General features: G+C 39.1%; 1 protein-coding gene across 1 annotated transcript in view; it reads left to right on the top strand.

The window, feature by feature from the left end:
- UMPS (uridine monophosphate synthetase) overlaps positions 1-19,352 on the top strand; it is a 54,352-nt gene extending 35,000 nt beyond the window's left edge. Inside the window, exon 6 of the mRNA XM_032631133.1 lies at positions 18,829-19,352. Within this exon, the coding sequence (XP_032487024.1) occupies positions 18,829-18,998 (170 nt within the window). The 3' untranslated portion in view covers positions 18,999-19,352. The remainder of the gene's footprint in view (positions 1-18,828) is intronic.
- Positions 19,353-19,698: the final 346 nt, after the last annotated feature.

Raw genomic sequence — 19,698 nt, 5'->3', positions numbered from 1 at the left:
TTCATTTCTGCTGTGTAGAAAAGTGATTAAGTTATACATATATATACATTTTTTAAGTATTCTTTTCCATTATGGTTTATCACAGAATACTAAATATAGTTCCCTGTGATATACAGTAGGCCCTTGTTGTTTATCCACTCTACATATAATAGATTGCATCTGCTAACCCCAAACTCCCACTCCATCCCTCTCCCACCCCACCTCCCACTTGGCAACCACAAGTCTGTTCTCTGTGTCAGTGAGTCTGTTTCTGTTTCATGGATATGTTCATTTGTGTCATATTTTAGATTCCACATATAAGTGGTATCACAGGGTATTTGTCGTTCTTTTTCTGACTTACTACACATAGTATGATAATGCCTAGGCCTATCCATGGTGCTGCAGATGGCATTTTGTTTTTTTTTATGGCTGAGTAGTATTCGTGTGTGTGTGTGTGTGTGTGTGTGTGTGTGTGTGACTTCTTTATCCATTCATCTGTTGATGGCCATTAAGGGTGTTTCCATGTCTTGGCTATTGTGAACAGTGCCTCTGTGAACACAGGGGTGCATGTATCTTTTTGAATTATAGCTTTGTCCACATATGGACAAATCCAGCTTTGTCCGCTGGATCATATGGCAACTCTATTTTTAGTTTTCTGAGGAACCTCCTTACTGTTCTCCATAATGGCTGCCCCAATGTACATTCCCACCAACAGTGTAGTTAGGTTCCCTTTTGTCCACACCCTCTCCAGCCTTGTTATTTATAGACTTCTTAATGATGGCTATTCTGACATGTGTGAGGTGGTACCTCATTGTAGGTTTGATTTGCATTTCTCTAATAATTAGTGATATTGAACGTCTTTTTATGTGCTTGTTGGCCATCTGTATGTCTTCTTTGGAGAAATGTCTATTTAGGTCTCCTGCCCATTTTTTTAAAATTAATTAATTAATTTATTTATGGCTGTGTTGGGTCTTTGTTTCTGCACGAGGGCCTTCTCCAGCCGTGGCAAGCGGGGGCCACTCTTCATCGCGGTGTGCGGGCCTCTCACTATCGCAGCCTCTCATTGCGGAGCACAGGTTCCAGAAGCGCAGGCTCAGTAATTGTGGCTTACGGGCCCAGTTGCTCCGTGGCATGTGGGATCTTCCCAGACCAGGGCTCAAACCCATGTCCCCTGCATTGGCAGGCAGATTCTCAACCACTGCCCCACCAGGGAAGCCCCCTCCCACCCATTTTTTGATTGGGTTGGTTTTTTTTATTGTTGTTGAGTTGCATGAGCTGTTTGTATATTTTCTGAAATCAAGCCCTTATCAGTCACATTGTTTGCAAATATTTTCTCCCATTCTGTAGTTTGTCTTTTCGTTTTGTTTATGGTCTCCTTTGCTGTGCAAAAGCTTGTAAGTTTGATTAGGTCCCATTTGTTTATTTTTGCTTTTATTCTATTGCCTTGGGACTGACCTAAGAAAACATTAGTATGGTTTATGTCAGAGAATGTTTTGCCTATGTTCTCTTCTAGGAGTTTTATGGTGTCATGTCTTTTATTTAAGTCTTTAAGCCATATTGAGTTTATTTTTGTGCATGGTGTGAGGGTATGTTCTAACTTCATTGATTTACATGTGGCTGTCCAGCATTCTCAACACCACTTGCTGCAGAGATTGTCTTTTCTCCATTGTATATTCTCGTCTCCTTTGTCAAGATTGACCATAGGTATGTAGGTTTATTTCTGGGCTCTCTATTTCTGTTCCATTGATACATGTCTGTTTTCATGCCAGTTCCACACTGTTTTGATTACTGTAGCTTTGTAGTATTGTCCGAAGTCTGGGAGGTTTATGCCTCCTGCTTTGTTCTTTTTCCTCAGGATTGCTTTGGCAATTCTGGGTCTTTTTTGGTTCCATATAAGTTTTAGGATTACTTGTTCTAGTTCTGTGAAAAATGTCATGGGTAATTTGATAGGGATCACATTAAATCTGTAGATTGCTTTGGGTAGTATGGCCATTTTAATGATATTCTTCTAATCCAAGAGCCTGGGATATCTTTCCATTTCTTTAAATCATCTTCAGTTTCCTTTATTAATGGTTTATAGTTCTCAGCATATAAATCTTTCACCTCCTTGGTCAGCTTTATTCCTAAGGTTTTTTTTTTTTTGTATGATTTTAAAAGGTACTGTTTTTTTACATTCCCTTTCTGATATTGTGTTTTTAGTGTAAAAAAATGCAACCCATTTCTGTATGTTAATCTTGTATCCTGCTACCTTGCTGAATTTATCAGTTCTTTAGGGTTTTCTATATACAGTATCATGTCATCTGCATAGAATGACAGTTTTACGTCTTCCCTTACAATTTGGATACCTTTTGTTTCTTTTTCTTGTCTGAATTCCAATACTATGTTGAATAGAAGTCATGACAGTAGGCAACCTTGTTCCAGATTTTAGCAGGAAGGATTTCAGCTTTTCACTGTTGAGTATTATATTGGCTGTGGGTTTGTCATAAATAGCTTTTATTATGTTATGTTACCACCTTGGTAAGAGTTTTTATCATGAATGGATGTTGAATTTTATCAAATGCTTTTTCTGTATCTATTTAGATGATCATGTGATTTTTGTCTTTTCTTTGTTAATGTGATGAATCACATTAATTGATCTGCATTTGTTGAACCATACTTGTGATCCTGGGGTGAATCCAACTTGGTTGTGGTGCATGATTTTTATGTGTTGTTGGATTTGGGTTGCTAATATTTTGCTAATATTTTATTTGGTTTTGCTAGTAGTTTTTTGCATCTGTATTCATCAAAGATATTGGCCTGTAATTTTTTTTTTGGTGGTATATTTGTCTGGTTTTGGTATCAGGGTGATGGTGGCTTCATAGAATGTCTTTGAGAGTGTTCCCTCCTTTTCAGTCTTTTGGAAGATTTTGAGAAGGATTTGTATAAGTTCTTCGTTATATGTTTGGTAGAATTTGCCTGTGAAGCCACCTGGTCCTGAACTTTTGTTTGTAAGGAGTTTTTTGGTTTTGTTTTTTTTATAGATTCTATTTCACTTCTAGTGATTGGTCTGTTCAGATTATTTATTTCTTCTTGATTCAGTTTTGGTGGGCTGTATGTTTCTAGAAAAACTTGTCCATTTCTTCTAGGTTGGCAAATTTGTTGGCATGTACTTGTTCATAATATTCTTTTACAGTGTTTTGTATTTCTGCAGTATTGTTTATTTCTCCTTTTTTCTTATTTTGTTTATTTAGGTTCTCTCTCTTTTCTTCTTGATGAGCCTGGCCAAAGGTTTATCAATTTTGTTTACACTGTCAAAGAACAAGCTCTTGATTTTATTGATTTTATCTGGTTTTTTTTAACCTTTATTTTACATTTTTTTGTCTCTGATGTTTATTATTTCCTTCCTTTTGCTGACTTTAGGTTTTGTTTGTTCTTTTTCTAATTCTTTTAGGTGGTAGATTAGGTTGCTTGAGATTTTTCTAGTTTTTTGAGGAAGGCTTGTATCGCTATGAAGTTCCCTCTAACAGCTGCTTTTGTGGCATCCCACAGATAATGTACAGTTGTGTTTTCATTGTCATCTGTCTCAAGATATTTTTTAAATTTCCTCTTTGATTTCATCATTGACCCATTGGTTTTTTAGTAGCATGTTGTTTAGACTCCATGTAATTGTTTTCTTTTTCTATGGTTGATTTCTAGTTTCATGCTGTTGTGGTCAGGAAAGATGCCTGAAATAATTTCTATCCTCTTAAATTTGTTGAGGCTTGCTTTGTGCTCTAGTATGTGGCCAGTCCTAGAGAATGTTCCATGTTCACTTGAAAAGAATGTGTATTCTGGGTTTTTTGGATGTAATGTTCTAAGAATATCAATTAAGTCTAACTGTTCTGTTTTATCATTTAGGATCTCTGATGCCTTATTGATTTTCTGTCTAGGAAGATATGTCCATTGATGTGAGTGGGGTGTTAAGGTCTCCTACTGTTATGGTATTCCAGTCAGTTTCTCCCTTTATGTATGTTAATATTTGTTTTATGTATTTAGGCACTCCTATATTAGGTACATATATGTTGATGAGAGTAATATCCTCTTCTTGTATTGATCCTTTTATCATTATATAGTGTCCTTCTTTATCTTTGTTTATGGTTTTATGGCCTTTGTTTTAAAGTCTATTATTTTGTCTGATACAAGTATTGCGATCCCTGCTTCTTATCATTTCCGTTTGCATGAAATCTTTTTCTATCCCCTCACTTTCAATCTGTGTGTCCTTTGCCCTAAAGTGGGTCTCTTATAGGCAGCATATTGTAGGCTTTTGTTTTTTTATCCAGTCTGCCACTCTGTGTCTTTTGAATGGGGCATTTAGTCCATTGATGTTTAAGGTAATTCTCGATAGATGTGTATTTTTTGCCATTTTAAATCTTTTTTTCCAGTTAATTCTGTATTTCCTCTTCTTCCCCTTATGCTTGTGTTCTCTTCTTTTTGGTTTTTGTGAATCTATTGTGGTTTTGACTTGTGGTTACCCTGTTTTTCAAGTATGTTAAACCCCTTCATATATCTACGTGCTTTAGACTGGTAGTCATATAGGCTCAAATACATTCTAAAAAAAGAAGAATCTACATTTTCTTAACTCTCCTCCTCAACATTTTATGATTTTGATGTCCTCTTTTACATCTTCATGTTTATCCTTTTGCTGTTCACTGTGGTCATCATCACTTTCACACACAAAAAATTTATTTTTTTCCTTTTTAATCTATATAGTGGCTTATGTAAGTGATTTACTTTTTGGTTGTAATTTTCTCCTTGATATAGCTTCTTGTTTTTCTATTTAGAGAAGAAGACCTTTCAGTATTTCTTTTATGATAGGTTTAGTATTGCTGTATTTTTAGTTTTTGCTTGTCTAAGAAATTCTCTCTCCTTCTATTCTAAATGATAGATTGAATATATTTTGCCACTCCCTTCTGGCCTGCAACGTTTCTGTAGAGAAATCAGCTGATAGCCTTATGGGGGTTTCCTTGTAATGAGTTGTTTTTCTCTTGCTGCCTTTAGAATCCTCTCTTTAACTTTTGCCATTTTAATTAAAATATGTCTTGGTGTAGGTCTGTTTGTTTGTTTGGGTTCATCTTGTTGGAACCCTCTGTGCTTCCTGTACCTGGATGTGTTTCCTTCTTTAGGTTTGGGAAGTTTTCAGACATAATTTCTTCAAATACATTTTTGATCCCTTTTCCTGCCGGTGAGGGGACTCCCTGGGGTACGGGAGCCTTTCCTCCTTCACAGCTCCCTCCCAGGGGTACAGGTCCTGTCCAGATTCCTTTCTATTTTTTTTTTCTTTTGTCCTACCTGGTTATTTGGAGATTCTTTTTGTCCTTTCAGAAGTCTGAGGTCTTCTGTGAGCATTCAGTAGGAGTCTGTGAGAACTGTTCCACACATAGATGTATTTTTTGATGTATTTGTGGGAGGAGGTGAGCTTCCCGTTCTTCTTCTCTGCCATCTTGATTGCTCTGCTTTGTTTTTTTGTTTTTTTTGTGTAAATTTATTTATTTTTGGCTGTGTTGGGTCTTCGTTTCTGTGCGAGGGCTTTCTCCAGTTGCGGCAAGCGGGGGCTGCTCTTCATCGCGGTGCACGGGCCCACTATCGTGGCCTCTCGTTGCGGAGCACAGGCTCCAGACGCACAGGCTCAGTAGTTGTGGCTCACGGGCCCAGTCGCTCTGGGGCATGTGGGATCCTCCCAGACCAGGGCTCGAACCTGTGTCCCCTGCATCAGCAGGCAGACTCTCAACCACTGCACCACCAGGTAAAGCCCTCTGCTTTGGTTTTGAATGGGGAAAAAATGGTGACCTGGAAACATTTTTCCTGAATTGGTTATTGTACAAGAAATCTTGCTTATCACAGGAATGGGAGTTTATTCTATCCCCCTTTCCACCTCTTTCCTTAAGTTTGGAACTGTGAACATCTGGTTCTCAGCAAAACAACTTGAGATGAAAACAACTCTGCTTCATAGAGTATGGAGAATGTTTTGTGTATGTATGTGCTGCTGTGGTACATTTCCATGTCTAGAGTTACCTTTTTACAACTCCATAGTGTATCCTAGTTACACTTGGGCTGGAATATGTTTAATCATTCCCCTGTTGATGCATTTGGACTTTTTACAAACTAAACATCCTTGAGGATGAGAGCTCTTTCTGAAGAATGCATATCCTCTAGCACAGTACCCCTGTGCACCATAAAGGTTCTGTAAATACTTATACAGATGTTGAAGGGATGGATAATACGCTGTATAGGAGCACATGTAAGAGTTGGTGTTTCTGTGAGTGGAATGATAACACTGAGAACATAATGACTGAGACTATAGATTTGGTAAACGTTGTTTTTCTTAAAACCCTGAAATACTAGAACTGTTGGATACCTATCAACCTTGAAGGAGCTAGTTATTTTATATAAATAATATAACCACACTTACTTACTTATAAAGAAAGATACTACCTTTTTGGGGTTTTGAATTTTAAACAAAAAACATTATAGAAGGTTAACCAAAGAAAAGTTCCCCTGGGGTTAGGGAGGATTGGAGCTCTCTGTTCCATTTGTCAAGTTTCACATTACAGGTTTTATATACTACAGAGTAGGCCTCAGCAGAATGACTTGCCTATCTAAGGCTTTATGATAGATGCCTTAGTATTCTACAATTTTTAAACTCTACATTTGTGCTAAACGTTATATGAATCAGGTAGGTTTGTATTCCTAGCCCTTCCAGTATCTTTGGACGAGTCACTTCCCTTCTTTAGGTCTCGTTTTCTTGATCTGTAAAATGTGGGTAGTAACACTGTTGAACCTCATAGGGTTGCTGAGAGGCTTTTTAATGAGATAATGTATATAAAGCAACTTAGCACAATGTCTTGGGACACAATAAGCACTCTTTGCTTGGCAACTGTTAATGTTCATTGGAAGCCTCCACAATCTTTGACTAGATAAGTACAGTTAGGATCTAGGCTTTTAGGGATTTTTAAAGCATCTTGGATTTGAAAGATAATAAGAAGCCATTTATAGGAGGCTTCTGGAACAGCAGAATTTAAAAAGAAGGAAAAAGTGGGGTTCTGGTTCAAGATGGCAACGTAGGAAGATCCTGAACTGACCTCCTCCCACGGACAAACTGAGTCTATAGCTATGTGTGGAACAATTTCCTTGGAAAGGCTGGCTGAGCACGGACTACACATCAGGCAAACGAGAAGAAAACCACGTTGAAGTGTGTAGGAGAGGCTGGGATGCAACCTCACTGCTAACCCCACCCCTGGTATGGAGACCCAGAATCAGGGTGTAACTCAAAACCCAGAGCTTCTCCCTGAGGAGTGAAGGGTTTGAACTACACATCAGGCATCATAACTTTTAAGACCCGTACCTGAAAGATGAGCCCCCCAAGACATCTAGCTTTGAAAATCAATGGGGCTTATGTCCACAAGACCCACAAGACAGTAGTGATCTGAGTGAAATGGCTCTTAAAAGGCTTGCAAGCTCAGACTCACCTGCCCCAGGGCCCAGCTCAGAGGGAGCCTGTGCTCACACTTTAATATTAGCAAATGAGCCTTTTTTTTACTTAAAGAGTTGGCCTGAGGGGTAGGCATATACTGTAACACACATCTCCAAGAGCTTGCTGGAACACCCTCTAGGGACAGAGACTGGGGGGCACAATCCTCACACTCTCCCTCTGCTTTGGCTGGCAGCAGCATCTCTTTCTTTTTAACTTTTTCCCACAGGTGCCATCTTTACACTCCCCCTCAGCTTTGCTACAGCCATTGGGCACATCTTCGCACTTTCCCTTTCCTCATCTCCTGGAAGGGAGCTTTTACACGTGGCTGGTGCCCTGATCTTTGTAGCTGCTGCCCAGGGAACACCCCTTGATTGCTTGGCCCTAAAGGCCAGGGGGAGCTTATGTTCCTGTGTCCAGTGGGACTAACAATTGAAGAGACAGTTCCTGGCAGGCTACCACCCCCAGGGCACTGCACAGACAGACAGCACACTGCAACACACCCCATCTTTCTGTGAAAGAGGCCTGTTTGCCTGTCCAGGAGCTTTGGCCTGAGGCTTCTCTTTTGGCAACCACCTGGGGCCTACAGAGATGTTTTCAGGGAACATAAGCTGATAGACACCATCTTTGCACTCTCCTTCTGCCTCACTACAGCTACTATCTCCCAGAAAAGAATTTAGATACTCATCTGCAGGCAGCAGAACTTAGGACTGTATGTGTTTGCATACTTCAAAAGCTATTGCCAGGGTTGGACGCAGATGGTGGAGTAGAAAGACTTGAGCTCACCTCCTCTCACAAAAACACCAAAACCACAACTAACTGCTAAACAACCCCTGGCAAAAAAAGACTTGAACCTACCAAAAAAGATGTTCTACACCCAAAGATAAAGAAGCCAAAACAAGACAGCAGGAGGGGCACTTTTACCATATAATCAAATCCCTTACCTGCCAGGTGGGTGACCCACGAACTGGAAAATAATTATATCACAGAGGTTCTCCCACAGGAGAGTTCTGAGCCCCACATCAGGCTCCCCCGCCTGGGGGGTCTAGCATCAGGAGAAGGAGGCCCCAGAGCATTTGGCTTTGAAGGCCAGTGGGGCTTGAGTGCAGCAGCTCCACAGGACTGGGGGGAAACAGAGACTCCACTCTTGGAGGGCACACACAGGGTTTCACATGCACTTGGACCCAGAGGAAAGCAGTGACTCCATAGAAGCCTGGGCCAGACCTCCCTGCAGATCTTGGAGGGTCTCCTGGGGAGGTGAGGGTTGGCTGTGGCTCCCTGTAGGGTAGGTACACTGGTGGCAGAGGCCCCAGGAAATACTCATCAGCATGAGCTTTCCCTGAGGTCACCATTTTGGTGAGGCCTGGCCCTACCCAACAGCCTGCAGGCTCCAGTGCTGGGACACCTCAGGCCAGACAACAAACAGGGTGGAGACACAGTTCCACCCAAAGTCCTGACCCCACAGCTGCCTGTAAATATAGCCCTTGAGATGGCCCTGCCCACCAGAGACAAGACCCAGCTCCATCCACCAGTGAGCAGGCACCAGTCCCTCCCATGAGGAAACCTGCACTAGCCCCTGGACCAACCTCACCCACCATGGGGAAGACACCAGAAGCAAAAACTACAATCCTGCAGCATGAGGAATGGAGACCACAAACACAGAAAATTAGACAAAATGAGATGGCAGAGATGAAGGAACAAGATAAAACCCCAGAAGAACTAAGTGAAGTGGAGATTGGCAGTCTACCTGAAAAAGAATTCAAAGTAATGATAGTAAAGATGATCCAAGATCTTGGAAAAAGAATGGAGGCACAGACTGATACAAGAAATGCTTAATAAAGAGCTAGGGGACTTCCCTGGTGGTCCAGTGGTTAAGATTCCATGCTTCCACTGCAGGGAGCATGGGTTTGATCCCTGGTTGGGAAACTAAGATCCTCACATACTGCACAGTGCAGCCAAAAAAAACCCTAGAAGCTTCAGAGAACAAACAGATGAACAATACAATAGCTGAAATGAAGAATACACTAGAAGGAATCAATAGCAGAATAAATAGGGCAGTAGGACAAATAAGCGAGCTGGAAAACAGACTGATGGAAATCATTATTGCAGAACTGATACAGAAAGAAAAATGATAGCACTATTTACAATAGCCAAGACATGGAAGCAACCTAAATGTCCATCAGCAGAGGAATGGATAAAGAAGATGTGGTACATATATACAATGGAATATTACTCAGCCATAAAAAGGAACGAAATTGGGTCATTTGTCTCTACAAATGTGAATGGACCTAGAGTGTCATACAGAGTGAAGTAAATCAGAAAGAGAAAAACAAATATCAACACGTATATGTGGAATCTAGAAAAATGGTATCCATGACCTCGTTTACAGAGCAGAAATAGAGACACAGACGCAGAGAACAAATGTATGGATACCAAGGAGGAAAGCAGTGGGGTGTGAGGAATTGGGATCAACACATATACACTATTGATACTATGTATAAAATAGACAACTGATGGGAATGTACTGTATAGCACAGGGAACTCAACTTAATGCACTGTGGTGTCCTAAATGGGAAGGAAATCCAAAAGGGAGGTGATATATGCATATGTATGGCTGATTCATTTTGCTGTGCAGTAGAAGCTAACAGAACAGTGTAAAGCAACTATACTCCAATAAAAATTAATAAAAAAACAAAAAAAGAAAAATGAAATGAGGACAGAGACCTTTGGGACAACATTAAATGCACCAACATTCACATTATAGGGGTCCCAGAAGGAGAAGAGAGAGAGAAAGGGCCTTAGAAAATATTTTGAGATAATGGCCAAAAACTTTCCTAACATGGGAAAGGAGACACTCACGCAAGTCCAGGAAGCACAGAGTCCCATATAGGATAAACCCAAGGAGGAACACACTGAGACACATATTAATCAAATCAACAAAGATTAAAGACAAAGAGATAATATTAAAAACAACAAATAACATACAAGGGAATCCCCACAAGGTTATCAGCTGATTTTTCAGCAGAAATTCTGCAGGCCAGAAGGGAGTGGCATGGTATATTTAAAGTGATAAAAGAGAAAAACCTGCAGCCAAGAATAACTCTACCCAGCAAGGCTCTTGTTCAGATTTGACAGAGAAATCAAACGCTTTACAGACAAGCAAAAGCTAAGAGTGTTCAGCACCATCAAAACAGCTTTACAACAATGCTAAAGGAACTTCTCTAGATGGAAAAGAAAAGGCCACAACTAGAAATAAGAAAATTACGAATGGGAAAGCTCACCAGTAAAGGTAAACGTACAGTAAAGGTAGGAAATCATCCACACACAAATATGACATCAAAACCAGCAATTGTGACAGGAGGAGAGTACAAGTGCGGACACTGGAAATGCATTTGAAATTAAGAGACCAGCAACTTAACACAACCTTGCATATATATAGACGGCTATATAAAAACCTCATGGTAATGGCAAACCAAAAATCTACAATAGATACACACACAAAACCGAAAAGGAATCCAAACACAACACTAAAGATAGTCATCAAATCACAAGAGAACAAAAGAGGAAGGGAAGAAAAAGACTTATAAAAACAAATCCAGAACAATTAACAAAATGGCAATATGAACATACATATGAGTAATTTCCTTAAATGTAAATGGATTAAATGCTCCAACCAAGACAGACTGGTTGAATGCATACAAAAACAAGACTTGTATATACGCTGTCTACAAGAGACCCACTTTATTTTTGTGTGCATGTGTGTGTATTGATAGTTTATTCTTTTTTATTGCCAAGTGGTATTCCATGGTATGGATGTACCGTCATTTGTTTAGAAAATCTTACTTGTTTTCAGTTTTTTGCTATTACACGTAAAGTTGCTATGAATAACTGTGCACAGGTTTTTGTGTGGAATAAATTTTCATTTCTGTGTCATAGATGCCCAGGAGTATACTGAGTTGTATGGCAAATGTATATTTGGTTTTTAAAGAAACAGCTAGGGCTTCCCTGGTGGTGCAGTGGTTGAGAGTCCACCTACTGATGCAGGGGACACGGGTTCATGCCCCAGTCCGGGAAGATCCCACATGCCGCGGAGCAGCTAGGCACGTGAGCCATGGCTGCTGAGCCTGTGCTCTGCAACAGGAGAGGCCACAACAGTGAGAGGCCTGCGTACCACAAAAAAAAAAAAAAAAGAAAGAAAAAAGCTAAATTCTTTTACAAAGTGGCTGTATCATTTTATATTCCCACCAGCAATGTACGAGTGATTCAGTTTTTCCACAATCTCACCAACACCTGGTATTTTTTTTTTTAACATCTTTATTCAACATCTGGTATTGTTGCTATATTTTTCATTTTAGTTGTTCTAGTAGGTAGGTAGTGATATTTCTTTATGGTCTGCATTTTCCTAATGGTTAGTGATGCCAAACATCTTTTCATGTGCTTATTTGCCATTCGTATATTTGCTTTGGTGAGTTGTATGCTCAAATGTTTTTTAATTGAGTTTTTTTTTTTTTTTTTTTTTTTTTTTTTTTATGGGGTATAGTTGTTTTACAGTGTTGTGTTAGTTTCTACTCTACAGCAAAGTGAAGTAGAGTTCCCTGTGCTATACAGCAGGTTCTCATTAGTTATCTATTTTATACATATTAGTGTATATATTGAAGAGACCCACTTTAAATATAGGGACACATACAGACTGAAAGTGAGGGAATGGAAGAAGGTATTCCATGCAAATGGAAATCAAAAGAAAACTGGAGTAGCAATACTCATATTAGACAAAATAGACTTTAAAGACTGTTATAAGAGACAAAGAAGGACACTACATAATGATCAAGGGATCAATCCAAGAAGATAGAACAATTGTAAATAAATATGCACCCAGCATAAAGGCACCTCAATATATAAGGTTTCATCCATAAAAGAAATTGATAGTAACACAATAATAGTGGGAGACTTTAACACCCCACCTACATCAATGGACAGATCCTCCAGACAGAAAATCAATAAGGAAACACAGGCTTTAAATGACATATTAGACCAGATGGATTTAATTGATATTTATAGAACATTCCATCTGAAAGCAGCAGAATACACATTCTTCTCAAGTTCACAAGGAACATTCTCCAGGATAGATCACATCCTGGACCACAAAGCAAGCCTCAGTAAGTTTAAGAAAACTGAAATCATATCAAGCATCTTCTCTGACCACAACGTTATGAGATTAGAAATCAACTACAAGGAAAAAAAAACTAAAAAACACAAGACATGTGAAGGTTAAACATTATGTTACTGAACAACCAATGGATCACTGAAGAACTCAAAAGAGGAAATCAAACAATACCTAGAGACAAATGAAAATGAAAACACAACGATCCGAAACCTATGGGGTGCAGCAAAAGCAGTTCAAAGAGGGAAGTTTACAGCAATACAATCTTACCTCAGGAAACAGAAATCTCAAACAACCTAACTTGATACCTAAAGCAACTAGAGAAAGAAGAACAAACAAAACATAAGTTAGTAGAAGGAAAGAAATCATAAAGATCAGAGCAGAAATAAATGAAATAGAGATGAAGAAAACAATAGAAAAGATCAATGAAACTAAAAAATGGTTCTTTGAAAAGATAAACAAAATTGATAAACCTTTAGCCAGACTCATCAGGGAATAAAAGGAGGTCTCAGATCAATAAAATTAGAAATGAAAAAGGAGAAGTTACAAAGGACACCACAGAAATATGAAGGATCATAAGAGACTACTACAGGCAACTATATGGCAATAAAATGGACAATCTAGAAGAAATGGACAAATTCTTAGAAAAGTACAAGCACCCAAAAGTGAACCAGGAGGAAATAGAAAATATGAACATACCAATCACAGGTACTGAAATTGAAACTGAGTAAAAAACTTCCACCAAACAAAAGTCCATGATCAGATGGCTTCACAACAGAATTCTATCAAATTTAGAGAAGAGTTATCACTGCCCTTCTTCAACTCTTCCAAAAAATTACAGAGGAAGGAACACTCCCAAGCTCATTCTATGAGGCTACCATCACCCTGATACCAAAATCAGACAAAGATACTACAAAAAAAGAAAATTATTATAAGCCAATATCACTGATGAACATAGATGCAAACATCCTCAACAAAATACTAGCAAACTGAATCCAACAATACATTAAAAGGATCGTACACCATGATCAAGTGGGATTTATCCCATTGGATGCAAGGATTTTTCAGTATCCACAAGTCAATCAGTGTGATACACCACACCAACAAATTGAAGAATAAAAACCATATCATCTCAATAGATGCAGAAAAAAACTTGACAAAATTCAACACCCATTTATGATGAAGACTCTCTGGAACCTGGGCATAGAGGGAATCTACCTCAACATAATAGAGGCCATATATGACAAACCCACAGTGATGAAAAGCTGAAAGCATTTCCTCTAAGATCAGGAACAAGACAAGGGTTTCTACTCTCACCACTGTTATTCAACATAGTTTTGGAAGTCCTAGCCATGGCAATCAGAGAATGAATCTAGCAGCTGACTGAGACCCTCCCCTTTGGGACACTGATAGGTCTTGGCATACCCTCGAGTACTCAGAGCTATTACAAATATAATAGGCTGCTTTGACGATCAAAAGATTTGAGAAACAACCAGGAGCTAGGGTAGGGCTGAATGACAGGATTCATCTCATACATGAGGCTACTCCTTTAAGACCGCTGAGACAGTTGTTCCATCTAATGCATAGAAACCAACCCAGAGTCAAGCAAAATGAAGAAACAGAGGCATATGTTCCAAACGAAAGAAAAAGATAAAAGGAAAAGACCTTAATGAAATGGAGATAAATAATTTACCCAATAAAGAGCTCAAAGTAATGGTCATAAAGATGCTCCCGAACTCAGCTTCAGCAGAGATGGAATATATATGCATTAGTCACAGAGCTGAGGAATGCAATAACATAACTGAAAAATACACTAGAGGGGTTCAGACTAGATGAAGCAGACTAGATGAAGCAAAGAAAGGAACTTGAAGAGAAGGCAGTGGAACTTACCCAATCAGGACAGCAAAACCAAAAAAGAATGAAAAAAGTGAAGACAGCTTAGTGGACTTATTGGACACATCTAGTAGACTGACATTCTCATTATAGGAGTCCCAGAAAAAGAGAGAGAAAGGAATATAAAACTTGATAAAATAATGGGTGAAAACTTCCCTACCCTAGGGAAGGAAACAGACATCCAGATGCAGAAAGCCCAGAGTGTTCCAAATGAGATGAACCCAAAGAGACCCTCATCAAGACACATTATAATTAAAACACCAAAAGCTAAATACAAGGAGAGAATCTTAAAAGCAGCAAAAAAAAACCAACTTGTTATTTACAAGGGAACCTCCATGAGACTATAAGCAGATTTTTCAGCAGAAACTTTCCAGGCCAGAAAGTAGTGGCATGATAATATACAGTGCTGAAGGGGAAAAAAAAACTTGCAACAAAGAACTCTACCCAGCAGAGTTATTCAGAATTGAAGGAGAGAATTTTCCAGATTAGCAAATCTAAAGGAGTTAATCATCATTAAACCAACCTTACAAGAAATGTTAAAGGACTTCTTTAAGCTGAAAAGAAAGGGTGCTAATTAGTAACAAGAAAACATAGGAAACAATAAACTTCACTGAAAAAGGTAGTGGATCAACCACTTAAAAGGTTAAGAGACAAAAGTAGTAAAAATAATTATAACTATAATAATTACAGGACATACAAGATAAAAAGATGTAAAATGTGACATCAAAAATATAAAACCTTGGGCTTCCCTGGTGGCGCAGTGGTTGGGAGTCTGCCTGCTGATGCAGGGGACACGGGTTCGTGCCCCGGTCCGGGAAGATCCCACATGCCGTGGAGCGGCTGGGCCCGTGAGCCATGGCCGCTGAGCCTGCGCGTCCGGAGCCTGTGCTCCGCAACGGGAGAGGCCACAACAGTGAGAGGCCCGCATACCGCAAAAAAAAAAAAAAATATATATATATATATATATATATATATATATATATATATATAAAAAACCTTGTGGAAGGGAGTTAATATGTAGAGCTTTAGAATGCAATCAAACTTAAGTTGTTATCAACTTAGACTGTTATGGATACAAGTTGTCATATGTAAGCCACATGGTAACCAGAAAGCACAATCCTGTAGTAGACACACAGAAGATGAAGAGAAAGGAATCTAAGCATACCACTAAAGAAAGTCATCATAGCACAATGGAAGAAAACAGAAGGAGGAAGAGAGACTCAATAGATGCAGGAAAAGCATTTGACAAAATTCAACATCCATTTATGATAAAGACTCTAAACAAAGTGGCTTTAGAGAGAACTTACCTCAGCCTAATCAGGACCACAGCTAACATCATACTGAAAAAGCTGAAAGCTTTTCCTCTGAGATCAGAAACAAAACAACAATGCCCACTTTTGCCACTTTTATCCAGGTTAGTAGTTGGAGGGCCTAGCCAGAGCAGTTAGTCAAGAAAAAGAAACAAAAAACATCCAAATTGGAAAGGAAGTAGCAAAACTGTCACTATTTGTAGATGACATCATATATAGGAAACCCTACAGACTTAAAAAAACTGTTAGAACTAATACACAAATCCAGTTAAGTTACAGGACACAAAGTCAAAAATCTGTTGCATTTTTATACACAAGCAAACAATCAGAAAGAGAAATTAAGAAAACAATCCCATTTATAATTGCAACAAAAAGAACAAAATACCTACAAATAAATTTAACCAAGGAGCTGAAAAACATGTACACTAAAAACTATAAGACAAAGACATTTATGAACAAAATTGGAAGACAAAGATAAATGGAAAGATATTTCATGCTCATATACTGGAAGAATTAATACTGTAAAGATGTCCAAATTACCCAAAGCAATCTACAGATTCAGTGCAATCCCTATTAACATTCCAATGGCACTTTTCACAGAAATAGAACAAAAAATCCTAAAATTTCTTTGGAACCACAAAAGACGCCAAATAGCCAAAGCAGTCTGGAGAAAGAACAACAAAACTGGAGGCATCACACTCCCTGATTTCAAATTATATTACAAAACTATAGTGGTCAAAACAGTATGGTATTTGCATAAAAACAGACACAGATCAATGGAACAGAATAGAGAGCTCCAAAATTAACCCACACATATATGGTCAGTTAATTTTTGACAAAAGAGCCAAGAACATACAATGGGGATAGGGCAGTCTCTTCAATAAAATGGTGCTGGGAAAACTGGTTAGCCACATGCAAAAGAATGAAACTGGACCACTGTCTTACACTGTACACAAAAATTAATCCAAAATGGATTAAGGATGTGAATGTAAGATCTGAAACCATAAAATTACTAGAATAAAACATAGGTGGTAATCTGCTTGACATAGGTCTTGGCAATGATTTTTTTAAATCTGATTCCAAAACAACAAAAGCAAAAATAAACAAGTGGGACTTCATCAAACTAAAAAGCTTCCACACAGCAAAGGAAACCAACAAAATAAAAAGGCAACTTACTGAATGAAAGAAGATATTTGCAAATCATGTCTGATAAGGGGTTAGTATACAAATATAAAGAACTCATACAGCTCAATAACAACGATAACAAAAAATCACATTAAAAAATTGGCAAAGGATCTGAATAGACATTTTTCCAAAGAATATGTGCAAGTGGCCAACAAGCACATGAGAAGATGCTCAACATTGCTAATCATCAGGGAAATGCAAAACAAAACCACAATGAGATACCACCTCACAGCTGTTAGAATGGCTATTATCAAAGCTTTTTCTATATGATCAAACAAAACAAGGATCCCCATTATCAAAAGATAAGAAATAGCAAGTGTTGGCAAGGATGTGGAGAAAAGGGAACCCTTGTGCACTGTTGGTGAGAATGTAAATTGGTGCAGCTCCTATGGAAAATAGTATAAAGTTTCCTCAAAAAATTAAAAATAGAACTGCCATCTGATCCAGCAATTTCACTTCTGGGTATTTATCCAAAGAAAACAACACTAAGTTGAAGATACATCTGCACCCCCATGTTCGTTGCAGCATTATTTACGATAGCCAAGGTATGGAAACAACCTAAGTGCCCACTGATGGATGAGTGGATAGAGAAGATGTTGTGTATATATACAATGGAATATTACTCAGCTATTTAAAAAAAAAAATGAAACCTTATCCTTTGTGACAGTATGGATGGATGCCCTTGAGGGTATTACGCTAAGTGAAATAAGTCAGAGAAAGACAAATGCTATATGATCGCACATACGTGTAACCTAAAATCAACAGAAAACAGATTGGATGTTCCCAGAGTTGTGGGGTAGGGGTGGATGGAATGGGTGAAGGGAGTCAAAGGGTACAAACTTCCAGTTATAGAGTAAGTCCACGAGGATGTAATGTACAGTATGCCAACTTTGTTAATAAAACTATATAGCATATTTGAAAATTGCTTAAAGAGTAGATCTTAAAAGTTCTCATCACAAGAAAAAGTTTTGTGACTGTAAGGTGACGGATGTTAACTAGACTTATTGTGATGATCAGTTTATAATGTATCCAAATCATGATGTACACCTGAAACTAATGTTACATGTCAGTTACACCTCAATAAAAATTTTTTTAAAAAAAGAACAAAAAAGCCAGAATTAAGAATTAGGGTTTGGGGGCCCTCCCTGGTGGCGCAGTGGTTGAGTGTCCGCCTGCTGATGCAGGGGACACGGGTTTGTGCCCCGGTCCGGGAAGATCCCACATGCCGCGGAGCGGCTGGGCCCGTGAGCCATGGCCGCTGGGCCTGCGCGTCCGGAGCCTGTGCTCCGCAACGGGAGAGGCCACAACGGTGAGAGGCCCGTGTACTGCAAAAAAAAAAACAGAATTAGGGTTTGTACGTAATCTAAGCACTTGGCAGGGCTGAGGGGAAAGGCTGGCTCACACATGTGGTCAGGTTAGATGCCTTGCGAGGACTTTTCCAACAGCATGTCACAGTGCTTCTACGATGTATATTACAATCGTCTTCAATTGTGAGGCAATTTTTATTGTATTTTATTTGCTACTGAACCTTTTTTGGCAACATAGGAAATTTATTCCTTTGTTTTTTGATGCTGTTAAAGTATAAATGCTCTAAAATTAGACATTGAAAAGGAATTGGTTAGTATCTGTCCCCACTGTGGAGGTCTCTGGCCAATCCAAGGAGTCCCTTCACCTGCTTTTATTCACTTGCTCTGTAGAAGGGGCGTGGTGAACAAGAGCATATTTTTATTTAAAGCGGGTTAGATGCTTTTCAGGAAAGTCATATGACAGGTTTTCTGATTTCCTGTATTAATTAAACTTTTGTGGTTTTGTAGGTGATAATCTCGGCCAGCAATACAAAAGCCCACAAGAAGTGATTGGCAAACGAGGTTCTGATATCATCATTGTGGGCCGGGGCATAACAACATCAGCTAATCGTCTGGACGCAGCCGAGATGTACAGAAAAGCTGCTTGGGAAGCTTATTTGAGTAGACTTGCTGTTTGAGTGTCTTGGACACATTTTTGTGAAGGCCTTGAAGATACATGGTCTCCTCAGATGCCACTGGCTTGAAGTAATAAACAGCCTTTAGTACTGCTTGCATTCTTCCACGGGTCCTGTGTGGAATGACTTCTGGAGTTACCACGGCACACAGGAAATACTCAGTGACTGTAATCACTGCATTGTCACTATAATCAGTTCATTTTCAGGCTTTTATTGAGACTGATGTTGGTTAGGCAATCCCAGCCCTGTCCTGTTAGAATCCGCCACCTTTGAGGAAGTCCCCCGTCTCTAGATCAGACTTTTTGATTGTTTGAGTTGCCGTGAGACAGAAATTTTAGGTCATGAAGAGGCTAAAACCAGTACAGCATTTCTTGTGTCCTTTATTCAACGTCTAATGTGGTACCCTAATAATATTTAAATATTAGCTGTTCTCCTCCTCTTCTGCTTAAAAGTAATAGTCCAGGTGTCCACATGGTGCTGGCTCCCAGCACTGCCGTTGCTTACTCACCGGAGGGGGTGCGGTGGGAAACAGAAGATGACTGTAGCTGAGCCCCTGAAGCCAGTATAAGGCTTTCATTTCAACATGGAGACTCAGTTCTTCCCCGGGGCAGCAGTTTAAACCTGTGCTGAACCCCAGTCACTGATTCCTTTTGCCTTATTTCTATTACAAATGGACCAGCTTCTCCTTCATTTATTTAAAAAG

Source organism: Phocoena sinus, chromosome 4, assembly GCF_008692025.1.
Source record: "Phocoena sinus isolate mPhoSin1 chromosome 4, mPhoSin1.pri, whole genome shotgun sequence".
NCBI lineage: Eukaryota > Metazoa > Chordata > Mammalia > Artiodactyla > Phocoenidae > Phocoena > Phocoena sinus.
This window is presented reverse-complemented; position numbering and strand designations above follow the sequence as displayed.